Consider the following 19264-nt stretch of genomic DNA (forward strand, 5'->3'; position numbering starts at 1 on the left):
TGCTTTCTCTAGCTGCGGCAAGTGGGGGCTACTCTTCATTGTGGTGCTGGGGCTCCTTATTGAGGTGGCTTATCTTCCTGTGGAGCACGGGCTCTAGGCACATGGGCTTCAGTAGTTGCAGCACATGGGCTCAATAGTTGTGGCTCATGGGCTCTAGAGCACAGGATCAATCGTTGTGGCACACGGGCTTAGTTGCTCCACGGCATGTGGGATCTTCCTGGAGCAGGGGTCGAACCTGTGTCCCCTGCATAGGCAGGCGGATTATTAACCACTGTGCCACCTAGGAAGTTCCCCATACAGACCTTATATTGCAGTGAGAAGTAGATGTGTTAAAGTCTGAAACGCTCATATTACTTGGACCAACAGCTGATAAATTGCGTACTCTGGAGCAGGAAGCCTTTGGCTCAAATCCTGGCTCTACTACTTTCTAGCTGTGTAAGCTCTCTGTGCCTCAGTTTCTTCCTCTGGAAAATGGGGATAATAATGGTGCCAGCCTTGGAGAGCCTCTGTGAGCATGAACTGAGGGAATTATAATAGTACCCACCTCACAGGCTTGCCTTAGTGAATTATTCCATACAAAAGCCAGAGAAAGGTGGCCGGCACACAGAAAATACCGAAGAGTGAGCCATCACATGGATGACCCAGCCTGGGGAGACCTGGCCCAAGCCAGGTCTTTGAATGTGTAGTCTAAAATCTGTGACCTCATGCCTAAAATCCCCCAGCCTCCCCGCTTTTCTCGCCTTCTCCTCTCTGATACCCTGTTTGGTACAGTGAGGCAAGGTTGGCTGGACCCCAGTGAGGCAAGGTTGGCTGGACCCCAGCAGGGATGGGGCAGTGGGCATGAGACGTCAGACCTGAACCCCCACCCCCAGGCTTCCTGAGCCCTCAGCCCTTCCCGGGAAACTGCAGAGCCAGCCTGCCACTGATTCTGGCATCAACGCCAAACAGGGGCCGGGTCTGAGGTGGCAGCTCCAGGGCAGAGGAGGGGCTGAGAAGATTCGCCCGGGACCTGTGTGGGGAGGGGTTGAGCGGCTGGGCCACAAACCGCAGGTGCTGACTCATGGCCTCCGCTGGGCGCTATAAAGGAACCAGCCCCAGGGCTTCCTGCAGCCAGAGAGACGATCTGGCCACACGATGGCGCAGGGGACAGTGATCCATGTGGCCCCAGGGCAACCCACCTATGCCGTGTGTGTGCTGGGCACCGAGACGCAGTTGGATGTCTACGGGTGAGCGGGGGACGTTCTGGGGTTGGGGGGCAGGTCCGGTGATGCTGGGTGAGTAGGTTCTACTGACACAAGATGTGTGTTTGCTCCAAGCTTTAGGCTCCAGCCTCTGTGGCCACTGCCAGGGGAGCAGCTGGAGGGCTAAGACCTGAGTGTCCCTGGGATATGCCTGGACTCAAGGCAGTGGGTTCATTGTCATGTACAAGTGGGGCTTCCCCAGGGCCTCACTGCAAACAAATTATTATAGGGCAAACAGGACCATATCCTTTCATCATTGAGGCAATGGAAGCTCAGAGAGGGTCTGCGACTTGCCTGAGTTCACATAGCAAGTGTGCCCTGGAAGCAAGGCTGGACCCTGGACTTTATGATCCAGACCTGGTTCCCCCTGCAGTTTGTTGCCCTGCATCTCTCAGCCAAGCCTCCCTCCATGAGTGGGTAGGAGCGCGAGTGTGATGAGACAGGCTCTGGCTTGGAGAGGCTGAGGTGACACCCTGGCCCTGCTATTGGCTAGCTGGGCTGCCTTGGGCAACTGAGCCTCAGTTTTCTCATCTGTGAAATGGGGATTTTACCCACTTTGTACAGTGCTTGGAGGGATTACATGTGAAAAACATAAAAACGTTTATTAAGTACTTAGCACAGTGCTGGGCCTACCCCTGGTATTTGTTCATTCATCCATTCCTTCATCCATCCATCCATTCATTCAACAAATACCAATTGAATACCTATTATGTCCATAGCCCTGTGCCAGGCTCTGGCTAAACAAGATGGTCTAGGAATGCTCTTGGTGGGCATGGTTGGGGTTGTTGCTGTTGTCAGTAATAGCAGTGGCCGTCCCGGGCTTCCTCCATCGCTGGCTGAGCGTCTGTGGTCCTAGAACAGTGCCCACAGGAGTGTCTGGGACATTTCCTTGAAGTGTCACTCACTGCCTGAACCCAGTCAGCAGGAGAACAGCAGAGACTGAGGGTGAGGAGTAAAGGAAGAAGAGGCTGACAGTCATCTGAGGCCACCCGACTCCTGGGAGAGAGCCCTTCTATCACTGAGGCATCGAGCCCTGTGTTCAGGCCCCTGACGTCTCACACAATAACAGCTGGGCTGATATTCACATCACACTTGGTACACACAACTCATTCAAGCCCCTTGTGAGGTAGGCAGTGCTGTCACTCTCATTTTGCAGAAAGGGAAGCTGAGGCTCTGAGAGGTTGAGTAACCCACCTGAAGCCACACAGCTAGTAGGAAGGGAGCCAGGATTCAAACCCAAGCAGCCTGACTCAGGCACCCTGCACTCTCCCCCTCCGTCCCTGGACTGGCCCTTCCTGTCACTCCTTACCTGCCGTTCACAGCAGCCCCCAGCCGGCACCTGTGTCCTGTGCAGCCACCACCCTCACTGGGCCTGAATTCCCTTCTGAAAACACAGATAGGCTTGGCATCCCCTCCTCACCAGCACTGCCTTCTTGACCCCCTCGCAGCACAGGCTTCCGTACCTTTACTCAAGCTGTGTCCCTGCTGCTGTGCTCAGAGCACCCAGGGGTTAGAAAGACAAGGCTCTAGAGGAACAGACCACAGGCTACGGGTGCCTTTCCAGAGCTGCTCATACAAGCTCTGCTTGTAATTTTCATTCTGCGTTTGGGAAGTACTTTCCCCGCAATGGGAAATACACTGATAATGTTCAAACAAAATCCCACTGACCTGAGATGAATATTGAAACCTATCGAGGGCTTTCTGTGATGCTTGCGGCTGGGGCCAGGGAGGGATTGTGACTCCAGCTACCATGTGCCAGGCCCTTCCGCTCCTGAATCCTCACAAAAACCCTGCAAGGTAAACACTATCAGCATGCCCATTTAATTTGATTTTTATTTTTTTGGCCATGTTGCCAGGCTTGTGGGATATTAGTTTGCCAACCAGGGATCAAACCCAGGCCCTAGGCAGTGAAAGTGTAGAGCCCTAACCACTGGACAGCCAGGGAATTCCCTCAGCAGGCTCATCTTAGAGAGGATAAACTGAGGCTCCAAGAGGTAAAAACACCTACCCAAGGTCACCCAAATTAAAGGTGGCAGACTTGAACCCAGGACTGTCTGACCCTCTAACTACCCCCTGCTTCCCCTGCACAGACATCCTCCCAGGGCCATGGGGCTGGCCTTGCTGGGCACTGATGCCTGGTTGGTGGAGTTTTCAGGGCTTCCAGAGGGCTTGAGAGACCCAGAAGAGCTGGGGAGTCCAGGAGGTGGCAACCACAGAGGACCGTGGGCGTTCTGGAGCTGCAATCACCAGGCTGTTCTTTTTCCTCCCAGCACCTCCTTCTCAACAGGAAAGCCCTCAGTGTGACAGTGGGAAGGAGGGCAGGTCTGTGAGTGTCTCTGAGCCTTGGTTTACACATTTGTAAAATGGGGAAATTAACACCCACCCTGCTGGGGAGTGGCGAGGATGAAGTTATAAAATGCATGCCAAGATTCTGGTAGAGTGGTCCCCCTTTTCTGTAAAGATTGCATTTCATGTGCTGTTGAACTTGAAAGAGTTGCAGGCACTGCTGCCCAGCTGGTGGTCGTTGTAAGGAAATGTTAGAGGTGGAAGTTGAAGGAATGATGTCATTTGTCTGGGGCTCAGCTTCTTGGTGCTGCCTCTATAGAAGCTATTGGAAGTTACTAGAAGATTCAGCTCTGGGTTATCTTATAATAGCACACAAGGATCCCCCTGCCCCCAACACAGTGAAAACCCTTGTGTGTTTATGAGTCCCTTGTTTAGGACCTGAGAGGGTCTGGAAAAAAGCCAAAGGAAAGAACACACATCCTAAATCAAATCCCAGCGGTGTCACTTCCCAGCGGGGCCTCACCTCTCTGAGCCTCAGTTTCCCCATCTGGCAGACAGGATGGCTGTACAGGCCTGGCAGGTGGCGGACTCACCTGTCTGCATCCTTCTGCCTGGTCCTGGTGAGGAAGCCACACCAGGCAGAGCGAGCTGAGGGGATCCGCCCTGTGAGGCAGGTCCTGCATCCCGCTTTGTCCCCCACTGTCTCTGTCTCCAAGTCTCTGTCTCCCTATTGTTCTTTTCTTTTAAATAAATAAACAAATAAATAAATTTGTTTATTTATTGGCTTAGTTGGGTCTTCATTGCTGCACGTGGGCTTTCTCTAGTTGTGGTGAACAGGGGCTATTCTTTGTTGCTGTGCGCAGGCTTCTCATTGTGGTGGCTTCTCTTGTTGTGCAGCGTGGGCTCTAGGCACACGGGCTTCATAATTGTGGCACAGGGGCTCAGTAGTTGTGGCGCATGGGCTTCGTTGCTCTGCGGCACGTGGGATCGTCCCGGACCAGGGATTGAACCCGTGTCCCCTGCATTGACAGGCAGATTCTTAACCACTGCGCCACCAGGGAAGTCCCCCCATTGTTCTCTGAGCCCCTGGTTTGTTTTCCTGTTGTAGCGGACACACGGTGTGTCCCTCGCCCATCCCCCTCCTCCTGACACTGCACCTGGGGAGCTGGGGAGGCCCAGCTTCCCACCCAGCTTTGCGAGCATAAAGGCAAACAGCCACACACAAAGCAGAGAAGGAGCCTCCAGGCTTTGCCAGAGAAACCGGGGTCTTTCTTAAATTTTGATTTGGCCAGGGAGGTGTCTGATCAACTGAGGCACTTGAGCAAAGGGGCAGCGGTTCTGCTGGGCCATCCCTCGGCATGAACTCTCCTCCAGCATGGGCCACGCAACCCTTATTATTACTGTTACTGTGATGTCCCTTCATTTCTGATGTTATTACATAGCTACCGAAGAGGAACAGGCACCACACGTGGGCCCTTCAAACCTCACAACATCGTAGAAAGCATGTAAACATCGTTCCCATTTTACAGAGGAGGAAGCTGAGACCAGAGAGGGTCAGCGGCTAGGCCAAGGTCACACAGCCTCCTCAGAAGTGGCCCAAGCGCCTTGCCACTGTCCAGCCCTTTGAGGTTGCCTGCTGCTCCTGGACTGGCCTGGGAGAGGTTTCCCATGGGGAACTGAGCCCCCGTGTCCCCACTAGTCTGCAGGTAACTGTCTGATCGCAAATAACACCGACCGGCTGAAGACACCACATCCACAGGCACGTGCTGTGGCCGGCCAGTGGTGTAGATAGACTGGCCCCTGGACTATTCGATGCAGTGGGAGATATAGTTCATACACTCCGTCCACACTGACCCTGGCTGTCTCCGAGACCAAGACAGTCAGTAACTCTCAGGCATGACAACCCAGCCATCCTGTTCCTCGGCCCCCATTGTGCTGGGAGCAGGTGGGGGCAGGTGGGAGAGCCAGTGCCTGCACCAGGGGACATGCAGAGACACCTGCTGTTAAGGTTTAGCAGGTGTGGAATGGTGTCCTTGTCAAGGACTGATCCTGTATTAATTATCTATCACCGTGAAACAAATTACCCCAAAACGTGCTGGCTCAAAACAATAGTGTTTATGATCTCACAGTTTCTGTGGATCAGAATCCAGTGTGGCTTAGCTGGGCCCTCTGCCTTGGGGTCTCAAAGGCCGCAATCAAGGTGTCAGCGCAGCTAAAGTGCTGTTGAGGCTTGGCCAGGGCAGCCCTGCTTCCAAGCTCAGGCATGTGGCTATTGCAGGATTGCACTCCTCATGGGCTTGTGGACTGAGGGCCTCAGTTCCCTTCGGGTGGTTGGCAGGAAGTGTCCCCCAGTTCCCTGCCACGTGGGCCTCTGCATAGCTCACAGTGTGGCAGCCGGCTTCATCAGGGTAAGCGAGCTGAGATGGCGAGAGAGAGAGAGAGAGAGAGAAGTCTTTTGTAACAGCCCATCAGTTTTGCAATTTTCTGTTGGTTGAAAGGAAGTCTCTAGGTCCATCCTTACACAAGGGCTTGAACACCAGGGGTGGGGATTATTGGCGACATCTCAGAAGTCTGCCTGCCACATACTTCTCCCATATTTTCCTAATTCTCTATAATGAACACATACAGCTTTTGATGTGGAGACAAAGCACTTTATTACAAAAACAAAAATGAAAAGTGTAATCATAACATCTATGTCTTGTGACGTTATAGAATGAGGGCTGCCTCTCCAGGGCGTTTCCCCTATTGAATCGGCTCCAATTTATTAGCCCTTCTCTGTGGGGATTTCACTGTCTGTGGGTCATTCAGAGCAGAAAGGGCTGCGCTGAACATTGTTGAGTGTGTCTCCTGGTGTACATCTGCAAGAGATTCTCCAAGAGTAGCATTGCTGGGTTTGGGGTGGGCTAATGTTTGACTTTACAAGACAACACCAAGTTGTTTTACAAAATGCTCAACTTGACACTCCCATGAGTGGTGTGTTAGAATTCCCTTTGAACCATATAGTCTATAGTGTTGTTTTTCACCAACGAAATGGGTGTAAAACCCTGTCTCAAGGCTTTAATATATTCATTTCCTTACTTAGTGAGGTGGAGCAACTTTTCTCTTTTTTGGCTGCGTTGGGTCTTCGTTGATGCTTGCAGGCTTTCTCTAGTTGTGGCAAGTGGGAGCTGCACTTTGGTGCATGGGCTTCTCACTGTGGTGGTTTCTCTTGTTGCGAAGCATGGGCTCTAGGCATGCAGGCTTCAGTAGTTGTGGAGCATGGGCTCAGTAGTTGTGGCGCACAGGCTTAGTAGCTCCGAGACACATGGGATCTTCCCAGACCAGGGCTCGAACCTGTGCCCCCTGCATTGGCAGGCAGATTCTTAACCAGTGATCCACCAGTGAAGTCCTGGAACACCTCTTTATATGTTTATCATACATTTGTGTTTCAATTTCTGTGAATGCTTGTTTGTGTCTTTTGCCCATTTTTTTTCTATTAAGTTGTTTGCCTTTCTCATGTTGAGTAGCCTAAGTTTTTTAAATATTACAGATGCTAAACCTTTGTAGGCTTTATGATGTGAATATCTTGTCAGATTATGCTTGACTTTTCATTGCATACAGTCTTTTGATGAACAAAAGTTATTTATTCTCACCTAGTTGCATTTATCAATCTTTTCTTTCTTGTTTATGGAGTTTGTGTCTTATTTAAGAAAAGGTATCAAGATGTCTCTGACATCCTTTATTTTTTTAAAAAAATTTATTTATTTATTTATTTGGCTGCACTGAGTCTTAGTTGCCACGTGTGGAATCTTCGTTGCAGTGTGAGGGATCATCAGTTGTAGTATGCAGGATCCTTTAGCTGTGGCATACGGATCCTTAGTTGTTGCATGCGAACTCTTAGTTGTGGCATGTGGGGTCTAGTTCCCTGACCGAGGATTGAACCTGGGCCCCCTGCATTGGGAGCATGGAGTCTTAGCCACTGGACCACCAGGGAAGTCTCTCTGATGTCTTTTAAAAGATATGAACATTCATTCATAATAAAAAGTCTCAGTAAACTACAAGAATAGAAGGGATCAGACCTCCTAGGTAGTGCAGTGGTAAAGAATCCACCTGCCAATGCAGGGGACACAGGTTCGATCCCAGCTCCAGGAAGATCCCACATGCCGCAGAGAGACTAAGCCCGTGCACCACAACTATTGAGCCTGCGCCACAACTATTGAGCCTGTGCTTTAGAGCCCATGCTCCACAATAAGAGAAGCCACGGCAATGAGGAGCCTGTACTCCACAACGAAGAGTAGCCCCCTGCTCACCGCAACTAAAGAAAGCCCGTGCACAGCAACAAAGACCCAACACAGCCAATAAAATTAATTAATTAATTAATTAAAAACAAAAAATTCTGATGAAAGATATCAAACAAGTAAAAAAAAATGGAGAGATATTCCATGTTCATGGCTAGAAGACTCAATATTGTCAGTTCTTCCCAACTTGATCTATAGATTCAATACAATCCCAACCAAAATCCCACCAAGGGACTTCCCTGGCGGTCCAGTGGTTAAGAATCCACCTTCCAATGCAGGGGACATGGGTTCGATCTCTAATCAGGGAACTAAGATCCCACATGCCATGAGGCAACTAATCCCGTGTGTTGCAACTACTGAGCAGGTGAGCCACAACTGGAAAGAGAAGCCTGAGTGACACAACGAAGAGCCCACATGCTGCAACAAAAGATCCCACATGCTGCAGCTAAGACCCCACGCAGCCAAAAACAAAATAAGATTTTTTAAAAAATCCCACCAAGTTATTTTGTGGATATCAACAAACTGATTCTAAAGTTTATATGGAAAGGCAAAAACAAACAAAACAAAACAAACAAACAAAACCAGAATAGCCAACAAAATATTGAAGGAGAAGAACAAAGTTGTAGGACTGACACTACCTGCCTTCAAGACTTACTGTAGACAGTGTTCGCGGAGAGTCGCCGCGGTTTCCTGCTTCAACAGTGCTTGGACGGAACCCGGCGCTCGTCCTCCCCACTCCTTTCTCCGGCCGGCCGCTCAGAGCCAGCCCTTGCCACCCCCTCACCTCACAGCGCCCTCCGACCACCCAAGGTCCCCGCCGCCGCCGCCTTTTCTCAGCCGCCCGCCATGACGACCGCGTCCCCCTCGCAGGTGCGCCAGAACTACCACCAGGACTCGGAGGCCGCCATCAACCGCCAGATCAACCTGGAGCTGTATGCCTCCTACGTCTACCTGTCCATGTCATACTATTTTGACCGCGATGATGTGGCTTTGAAGAACTTTGCCAAATACTTTCTTCATCAATCTCGTGAAGAAAGGGAACATGCTGAGAAACTGATGAAGCTGCAGAACCAGCGGGGTGGCCGAATCTTCCTTCAGGATATCAAGAAACCAGATCGTGATGACTGGGAGAATGGGCTGAACGCAATGGAATGTGCGCTACACTTGGAAAAAAATGTGAATCAGGCACTACTGGAACTGCACAAACTGGCCACTGACAAAAATGACCCCCATTTGTGTGACTTCATCGAGACTCATTACCTGAATGAGCAGGTGAAATCCATCAAAGAATTGGGTGACCACGTAACCAACTTGTGCAGGATGGGGGCCCCCGGATCTGGCACGGCAGAGTATCTCTTTGACAAGCACACCCTGGGAAGCAGTGATAGCGAGAGCTAAGCCTTAGGCTGGCTTCCCGTAGCCACAGGGGTGACTTCCCTGGTCACCAAGGCACTGCATGCATGTTTGGGTTACCTTTACCTTTTCTATAAGTTGTACCAAAACATCTACGAGTTCTTTCCTTAGTACCATTCCTTCAAATAAAGTAATTTGGTACCCCCCCCCAAAAAAAAGACTTACTGTAAAGTAAAACAGCTATACCCCAGTAAAGTAAATCAACTATACCCCAATAAAAATAATTTTAAAAAAGATAGAGTAAAGCTAGAGTAATCAAGACAATGTGGTATTAGCAAAGGAACAGACAAATGAATCAATGGAATGGAATAGAATATAGACCAGAAATGAGCCCACATAGATATAGCCATATCATCTTTGACAAAGGTGCAAAGGCAATACAATAAGAAAAGGTAGACTTTTCAACAAACAGTCCTGGGACAACTGGACATCCATATCCAAAAAATAAATGTAGACACAGCCCTTACATCCTTCATAATTCAAAATAGATTACAGACCTAAATTAAAATGCAAAACTACAAAACTCTTAGGAGGTAACAGGAGAAAATTTAGATGATAACATTTAAGATACAACACCAAAGTCATGATCCATGAAAGAAAGAATTAATAAGCTAGATTTCATTAAAATTAAAATTTTCTGCTGCAGAAGACACTGTCAAGAGAATGAAAAGACAAGGCACAAACTGGGAGAAGATATTTGTGAAAAGCACATCTGATAAAGGACTGTTATCCAAAATACACAAAAAACTCAAATTTCAACATTAAGAAAATGGGACTTCCCTGGTGGCGCAGTGGTTAAGAATCCACATGCCAGTGCAGGGGACACGAGTTCAAGTCCTGGTCCGGGAAGATCTCACATGCCATGGAGCGACAAAGCTACTGAGCCTGCGTTCTAGAGCCCGTGAGCTGCAACTACTGAAGCCCACACACTTACAGCCAATGCTCCACAACAAGAGAAGCCACCACAAGCAGGCAACAAAGACTCAATGCAGCCAATAAATAAAGAAATAAATTAAAAAAAAAAAGAGTAGCCCTCATTCCCCACAACTAGAGGAAGACTGCACACAATAACAAAGACCCAACACAGCCAATAAAAAATTAATTAATTAATTAAAAAAATTAAGAAAACAAACAACATGATTGAAAAATGGACCAAAAACCTTAATAGACACCTCACCAAAAAAGATATATAAATGACAAATAAGCATATAAAGAGATGCTCCACATATGTCATTGGGGAAAATGAAAATGAAAATGACAATCAGATATCACTACATATGCATTAGCATGGCCAAAATCCAGAACAGTGATGCCACCAAATACTGGCGAGGGTGTGGAACACCAGGAACTCTCATTCAAGGTTGGTGGGAATGTAAAATGGTACAACCCTTTTGGAAGACAGTTTGGCAGTTTCTTACAAAACTGAACATATTTTTATCATGTGATTCAACGATCACACTCCTTGATATTTACCCAAAGGAACTGAAAACTTATATCCACACAAAAACTTGCACATGCTTGTTTACAGCAGCTTTATTCTAATTGCCAAAAATTGGAAGCAACAAAGATGTTCTTCAGTAGATGAACAGATACACAAACTGTGGTACATCCAGACAATGGAATAGTGTTCAGCTCTAGAAAGAAATGAAAAGAATTGGAAGAAACTTAAATGCACATTACTAAGTGAAAAAACTAATTTGAAGAGGTTAATCACTGTATGATTCCAACTACATGACAAAGTCAAAACTATGGAGGGAGTAAAAAGATAAGTGGCTGCCAAGAGTTAGGTGGGAGGGAGGGGTAAATAGATGTGACACAGAGGATTCTTATGGCAGTGAAACTACTCTACATGGGAAAGTAATGGTGCATATATGTCATTATACATTTGCCCAAACCCACAGAATGTAAAACACCAAGAGGGACCCCTAATGTAGATTGTGGATTTTGGGTGATAATTATGCAACAACGTAGGGTCATCAATTGATGTTGATAATGGGGACACGAGTTGGGGGGACAGCTATACATGAGTTGGGGCAGCTATACATGAGTTGGGGCAGGAGATACGTGAGAAATCTCTGTACCTTCCCCTCAGTTTTGCTGTGAACCTAAAATTTCTCTAGAAAATGAGCTATTTTTTTTAGAGATGCAAAGATCTGCCTTTCCTATTTAAGTCTTTAGTATATGATGTGAGGATGGGATCAATTTAATTATTTATTCCATGTAATCCTTTTCCATGTGGATAAGCAATTCTCCCAGCACCATTTATTACACAGTCTTCGCTTTCGCCAGTCATTTGTGAGACCACCTCTGTCATAGCTCAAGTGGAATCTCTCTTACATTGCATCTGTCATTGTCTTTGCCTAAGCCATTTCAGCGCAATCCATGGCTTTACAGTAAGCCGTACCTGGAAGGGCAAGTCCCTCACCTTTTGCTTCTTTTTCTTTCTTTGACTATCTTAGCCCCTTGGTTTTCCATGTAAACCTTGGAATCAACTTGTCAAATTCAAGTAAAAACCCTGGAATTTCTTTGACCATATGAATCCATTTGGAGAGAATTCATACCATGGTGATATTCAGCCTTCCTAATCGTGTTCATGGTATTTCTTTCTATTACTTTGGGTTTTCTCTAAACGCTTTCAATAGAGTTTGATCATTTTTCTTCATAAAAGCCTTATATTATATATCTTTTGTTAGGTTTATCCTAGGTACTTCACAGTATTTCTTCCTAATGTAAATTATATGCGAATAGTGTGGTTTTTGTCAAAAATTAATTTTGCCTGATACTAATATACCCACCCCAGCTCTCTTTTGGTTAATATTGGCTTAATGTATCTTTTTCCTTTTCTTTAAAAAACTTCATCTTTCCTAGATCCTTGTATTTTAGGTTCCTCCCTTATAAATAGCACAGAGCTGGATTTTATTTCTTTAATCCAAGACTCTCTTTTAACTAGTAAAATTAATCTATTTATATTATTTTGATTATTTATGTACTTGAGTTTGCTTTTACAATTTATTTTTTAGTTTTTTTAAAATTTAATTAATTTGTTTTTTGGCTGCATTGGGTCTTAGTTGCAGTGCACAGGCTCTGTAGTTGTAGAGCACAGGCTCTAGACCATGTGGGCTCTGTAGTTGCAGCATGTGGGCTCTCTAGTTGTGGTGTGAGGGCTCAGGAGTTACGTCGAGGGCTTAGTTGCCCCGTGGCATGTGGGATCTTAGTTTCCCAACTAGGGATTGAACCCTCTTAAACACTGGACCACCAGGGAAGTGCCTATTTTTTTAGTTTTTAGTTGTCCATTTTTTTCCTTGTTGCCTTTTTCTCTGTAATTGCCTTTTTGAAAGGAATTTTTCTGTTCTTTTAAAAAATTATTACATTTTCTCCATGTATATAAATTTATGGACTCCATTTCTATTCTTTTGGTGAATACATTTACATTTTAATAATAAATTTTTAACTCTATAAAATCTAGAATTAAACACTATCTTAATTCTCTCTTCAATGATCTCAGAATACGTTCTCTCATTACTCCTCCCAATTTACATTCTGCTCTTTTTTTTAATCTCACAATTTTGATATTTTTAAACTTTTTTTATACAGACAATATTTTTTAGATTTACCAAAATATTTACCATGTTATTTGTTCACCATTTTTTCTTGCATCCAGATGCTCCTGACATCAGATATCTTCTTAAACTACTTCTTTAGAAGTTACTTTGGTGAAAGTGTGTTGGTTTTAAAATATGTTTTTCTTTATCTGAAAATGTTTTTGTTAAAATATAATTTTTGTGTACACAATTTTAAGTTAACAGTTATTTTTTCAACATACTTTGAAGTATCAAAGTATTCAACTGTCTTCTGGATTTATTATTGCTGTTGACAAGTCTACTTTCAAGCTAATTATTATTCCTTTATAGGTAACCTGACTTTTCTTCTTTCTGGATACATTTAAGATCTCTTTGTCTTTGGTATTTTTAACCACTGTGAGGGGTGTGTGTGTGTGTGTGTGTGTGTGTGTGTATGTATGTGTTTGTATGTACACAAAGAAGGGAATTCTTGGCAACTTCCCTTACTTTTCATATCTCAGCAATACTTTGAAAAGTATATTCTAACTGTGGTCCAGTTGTTTTGTAAGGGGGAGGTCCTTCAAAGAACTGGTCTGCCACAACTCCAGAAACAGAAGTTTGTATGATTTTTCACATATGCACAACCCTGTGTGTGCACGTTTGTGTAGTGTAAACCTCTGGGTGTGCACATCACTATCTGCATACATCCATGTGTGTGTGTCTTTGATGTGTCTCTTCCTAGTTCAAGTATAAGCCCTCCGGTTCAGGGGATTTTCTTTCTGTTTCTCACTACCTCCTGACAACCTACCAGGACTTACTCCCATGGTCAGGGTCAGTCTGGCTGCCTTCTGGTGTCCACACTGATGGGAAAAGGAGGAACGCTGGGCAGTAGTGGCCAGGCCCTGCCTCACCATGTCCCCCTGTCCCCCCCATATGTCTCTTCCACAGCTCTGCCCCCCAGGGGTACACATCTTTCAGCATCAGTGCTTCCCCAGGAGTGGTCGTGGATGTTGCCCATACCCGTCCAGCCAAGAAGAATCCCACAGGTTCCTCCAAGTGGCTCCTGAACCCTGGGCTGGAGGTGAGCCTGAAGATAAGAGCTGCCAGCAATAGCACAGGTGACCAGAAGGTGAGTGTGGCAGCTGTGAGTTGGGATGTGTAGGAGGAGGTCAGCAGATCATAACAGGTCAGCCACTTGGTCTGTCCTGCATTGACCCACAGCCCCAGCCCTGGCAGAGCCTCCTTCTCTCTGGAAAGCTCATTATTCCGGCCGTGGCATCCTCACAGACGATACAGGGGCTTATAGCAGCCAGGGTTTTGATTAAATGTATTCCTCCAGCAAGTGTTTAATAATCACCTTCTCCATGCCAGGCACTGGCAGGCAATGCAGATACAGAGATGAACAAGAAAGGTCAGATTTCAGCCCCCATGGGGCTTACAGCCTATGGGTGAGAGCATCAGATAATATAAACAATTAGAAATGCTGGTGACTGCTATGAAGGCCACAGCCAGGCAGCCCCAGGAAACTGGTCCTTGTGCATGTATTTAGCTTCTTATGGCTGCTGTAACAGATTACCACAATCTATTGCTTTAAAGCAACAGAAATGTATTCTCTTACACTTCTGGAGGATAGAAGACTGAAATCAAGGTGTCAGCAGGACCGTGTTCTCTCTGGAGGCTCTGGGGAGAATCAGTTCTTTGCCTCTTCCAGCTGTTGGCATTCCTAGACTTGTGGCCATATCACTCCTACCTCTTCCTCCGTGGTCCATTACCTCTTCCTTAACCTGTCAAATCTCCCCCTGCCTCACTCTTCTTTTTTCTTTTTTAATTTTATTTATTTATTTATTTATTTATTTATTTATTTAGGCGGGGTTGGGTCGTCGTTGCTGTGCACGGGCTTTCCCTAGTTGTGGGGAGCCGGGGCTACTCTTCATTGCAGTGGGTGGGTTTCTCGGTGCCATGGCTTCTCTTGTCGCGGAGCACGGGCTCTAGGCGCTTGGGCTTCAGTAGTTGTGGCATGTGGGCTCAGTAGTTGTCGCTTGCAGGCTTAGTTGCTCCCTAGCATGTGGGATCTTCCCAGACCAGGGATCGAACCCACGTCCCCTGCCTTGGCAGGTGGATTATTAATCACTACACCAGCAGGGTATACCTTGCCTTACTCTTACAAGGACACTTGTCATTGGATTTAAGGCCTTTCTGGATAATACAGAATGAGCTCATCTCAAGATCCTTACCTTAATTACATCTGCAAAGATTTTTTTTTTTTTTCCAAATAAGGTTGCATTCACAGGTTCCAGGGATTAGGATGTGGACATATCTTTTTGGGAATCACCATTCAACCCACTGTACCCACACTGACTATAGATGGTCAACAGGACCCTCTGAGATTCCCACACAGATCTGGGCCAACAACCACTTGTTCTCAGCAGGAAGGCCAAACAGGCTCCCCCCTGGGGCAGAGAGTTTTTTCCTATTGTGGGAACACAGACCTTGGGCATCAAAGCTAGTGAGCAAGGGTGCAATCAGTGAAAGCTTCCTGGAAGAAGCGGTAAGCTGGAGGATGGCATGAATGACCTGCTTCAGAGAGATAAAGAGGGGTGAGAGCTCTATGTAGAGGATGTGGTCTGTGTGCACACTCTGGATCAGAGAGGGTGAGATGTGTATTGGGGAAGCTGAGAAAGATCTGTATGGAAAGAAAAGAGGATGGAATGGAAGGTAGGGGAGAGGGGAAGCCAGCATTAGAGGGTTTGGCATCAGGGACCTCAATCTGTTAGGGCAACAGGAAGCCAATGAAAACCTTTCATTCGGGAGTAACAAGAGTACATCTATGTGTTAGAAAGACCCACTGGCTACAGTGTAGCGAATCCATTAGATCTAGGCAGTAGACTGGGGGCAGGGCGACCAGTCAGGAGGCTGATGTCGTGGTCCAGACACGAGGTGACATTAGCTGTGACATTTCTCTGGATTCCCACTATCTACAGGACAGGTACAAACACCTCAGTGCAACCCTCAGGAGCTCCTCTTTTTCTGGTGGCAACTCTTCTGTTTTGCTCCCCTCTGCCATCTTTCTTAGAGTGTGGTTCCTGGTGCTCTGCCCTCCTCTGGCCAGGCTGGGCCAATCAGATGCGTTCTTCCTGGAATTTGAACCTTGGGCAATGGGGGTTGGTGTTTCTTAATCTCAACAGCATCTGCCCTGAAGAGACCAGCACCCACCCACAGCTCCTGCTCCCCAGATCCTCAGAGGGCTCGGGTGCCAGCATTTCCAAGGTCTGGTTCTTCAGGTCTCCTCCCTCCCTCCTGTTTGTCAGCCAGTTTCTGTGGCTTTTAACCAACACTCTCCCTCTAATGCCTCTTCCACCACATCCCCATGTGCTGAACTCCTGCTCCCCTTCCAAGATCTACCGCAAAGGGTACCTCCTTGACACCATGCAGGCAGAGTAAGCCCCTGCATCCTTGAGCTCCCAAAGGACCCTCTTCTATGCATCACAGTCACTTGAGTGTTTTGCTACCCTTCCACTCCCACCAGTTGGGGTGTTCCTAATAGGCTGGGAGCCCCATCCTGGTCTCCTCAGCACCCCACTCTGAGATGGCAAATAGCAAGCCAGTTAGTGTTTGTTGAATGACTAAGAGAAGTCATTAGTGGTTTGCTTCTGTTCTGTAGGTTCAGATTTCATACTATGGACCTGAGACCACTGCAGTTGAAGCCCTGCTCTGCATCACCGGGGTTGGTAAGTGACGCCCAGGATCTTGGAGCACTGCCCCCTCCCGCTCCACACACACACTCCTGCAAGGCATCTGTCCAGGGGAAACTACATCCTGAAGCTTCCTTTAGACTGAGCAAAGAAAAGAATAATTTCTAGATAGTCATACATCTGGTAGTTCATAAATATTCCTTCCCCAGTCAGTGAACCACAAATATACCTGGGGAGAGAGGGCATTTTCAGGATTCTTCAATTATATCTCAGTATTTTATTTCCCAATTTAGGAAGTGGTACGTGGATTTTCAACATATGAATCTCTATACCTTTTGTGTTTGTTTGTTTTAATTTTTATTGGAGTATAGTTGCTTTACAATGTTGTGTTAGTTTCTACTGTACAACAAAGTGAATCAGCTACATGTATACAGATAGCTTTTGGATTCCCCTCTTTTTTGGATTTCCATCCCATTTAGGTCACCACAGAGCACTGAGTAGAGTTCCCTGTGCTATACAGTAGGTTCTCATTAGTTATCTATTTTATACATAGTATCAATAGTGTATATATGTCAATCCCAATCTCCCAATTCATCCCCCTCAATCCCCCCCACCCGCTTTCTCCACTTGGATATGTTTGTTCTCTATGACTGTGTCTCTATTTCTGCTTTGTAAATAAGATCATCTATACCATTTTTTTCAGATTCCACATATATGTGTTAATATACATACAATATTTGTTTTTCTCTTTCTGACTTCTTTCTGTAAGACAGTCTCTGGGTCCATCCACATCTCTACAAATGACCCAATTTTGTCCCTTTTTATGGCTGAGTAATATTCCATTGCATGTGTACCACATCTTCTTTATCCATTCCTCTGTAGATGGACATTTAGGTTGTTTCCATGTCTTGGCTATTGTAAATAGTGCTGCAATGAACACTGGGGTGCATATGTCTTTTTGAATTGTGGTGTTCTCTGGGTATATGCCCAGTAATGGGATTGCTAGGTCACGTAGTAGCCCTATTTTTAGTTTTTTAAGGAACCTCCATACTGTTCACCATAGTGGCTGTATCAATTTGCATTCCCACCAACAGTGCAAGAGGGTCCCCTTTTCTCCACACCCTCTCCAACATTTATTATTTGAAGATTTTGTGATGATGTCCATCCTGATCAATGTGAGGTGATATCTTATTGTAGTTTTGACTTGCATTTCTCTAACAATTAGTGATGTTGAGCATTTTTTCATGTGTTTGTTCGCCATCTGTATGTCTTCTTTGGAGAAGTGTCTATTTAGTTCTTCTGCCTATTTTTTGATTGGGTTGTTTGTTTTTTTGATTTTGAGCTGCATGAGCTGTTTGTATTCTCGTTTGCAAATATTTTCTCCCATTGTGAGGGTTTTCTTTTCGTCTTTTTTATGATTTCCCAGTACCATTTGTTTATTTTTGTGCTTATTCTCATTACTCTAGTAGGTGGGTCAAAAAAGATTTTGCTGCAATTTATGTCAGAGAGTCTCTATACCTTTTTGAAACCTCAAATATTTATGAGAAAAAGTAGATGATGATAATGTTTTACACAATAATATAGACCAGTGTTTCCCAACTTCCTTTATTTACATCCCATTTTCACCATTTTTGCCATATCAATGATCTGCTTATACTCTATTTAGTATTCTTCTTTAGAGTACATTTTTAACTTGACCTCATCGTGGGCAATTATATCATGATGTTATTATTATTTAAATGTGCATTAAATATGTGAACAGCATGTGAAAGCTTCAGGTTTCATTTCATTAATGAGTTTTATTCATTTACTTCATTGATATACATTATTATTATTATTATTATTTGGCACTTACTCTATGCCAGGCAAGGTGCCAAGACTTTACATTTAAACCTTACAACAATCCAATGAAATTAGCACTATTATTATCCCATTTTACAGATGAAAAAAACTGAGGTACAAGAGGTAAAGAGACTTGCCCAAGATTACACAGCTGGTTAGCAAAGGAGCCAGGAAGTTCTGGCCACCAAGTGCTATGCTCTCTGGCCCGACATTGATGCGTGGCTATGGATATGTTTAAAAGGCCACCCATTCTGTGAGCTCGCAAGGTTGCTACACAACATCATTGGAATGACTGTGTAGTCAAGCTTTCTGATGGGGGGGGCGGGATTTAGAAACAAACATATGCTTTCTCAGCCATGCTATTTGGACAGAGCAGGGTATGTTTGGGGCAGTGATTTGTCCCCAGTGCAGTCACAGTACACATAATGAAGAGCCAAGTGGGGTTGGAGTAACTACTGGGTTCCTTACCCCAAGGTCACTGGGGGCTGGAGTTGGGCCAGAGGTCTTTGAGAGCCTGGTAAGGTGTCCTTGCAGGGGCTTCACACCATACATCCATTGGGGTGGCCGGGAACTCTTTATGAAACCCCTGGGGGTGGCCACACATGCAGGGTCTGGTTGGCATCACAGCTGTGGCAGGCCCTCCACTAGAGGAGGATGCATGTGGTCAGAAGCCCTGGCTCTGCTGTCTGAATTGCAGCCAGACTTCTTCTCGGGAGACGTGGGGATGTCTTAGAACCTTTGTCTCCTGGGAAGGGGCGGGAAAGAAGCCTTTATGCAGGTAAGTCTCCTGGGGAAAGGACTCTCCCTCTGGGGCCAGACGGAGAGCCCCCACCTTGTACCCTCGCTAACCCTCTCCTCTTACTCCCTGGGATTTCAGAAATCTCCTTGAGCTCGGACATCACCCGCACTGGCAAAACGAAGCCCCCCAGAGGCAGGAAGGACCAGGTATGCTC

The 19264-nt window shown here is 46.1% G+C and overlaps 1 protein-coding gene and 1 pseudogene across 1 annotated transcript in view; both read left to right on the plus strand.

Moving 5' to 3' along the window:
* Positions 1–1134: 1134 nt before the first annotated feature.
* Positions 1135–19264, plus strand: part of PADI4 (peptidyl arginine deiminase 4) — a 36938-nt gene continuing 18808 nt past the window's right edge. Inside the window, exons 1-4 of the mRNA XM_057744516.1 lie at positions 1135–1226; positions 13726–13906; positions 16439–16505; positions 19189–19256. Coding sequence (XP_057600499.1) covers positions 1135–1226; positions 13726–13906; positions 16439–16505; positions 19189–19256 — 408 coding nt within the window. The remainder of the gene's footprint in view (positions 1227–13725; positions 13907–16438; positions 16506–19188; positions 19257–19264) is intronic.
* LOC130858290 (ferritin heavy chain-like) lies at positions 8547–9332 on the plus strand (annotated as a pseudogene).

The sequence above is a fragment of the Hippopotamus amphibius genome, chromosome 1, assembly GCF_030028045.1.
Source record: "Hippopotamus amphibius kiboko isolate mHipAmp2 chromosome 1, mHipAmp2.hap2, whole genome shotgun sequence".
Lineage (NCBI taxonomy): Eukaryota > Metazoa > Chordata > Mammalia > Artiodactyla > Hippopotamidae > Hippopotamus > Hippopotamus amphibius.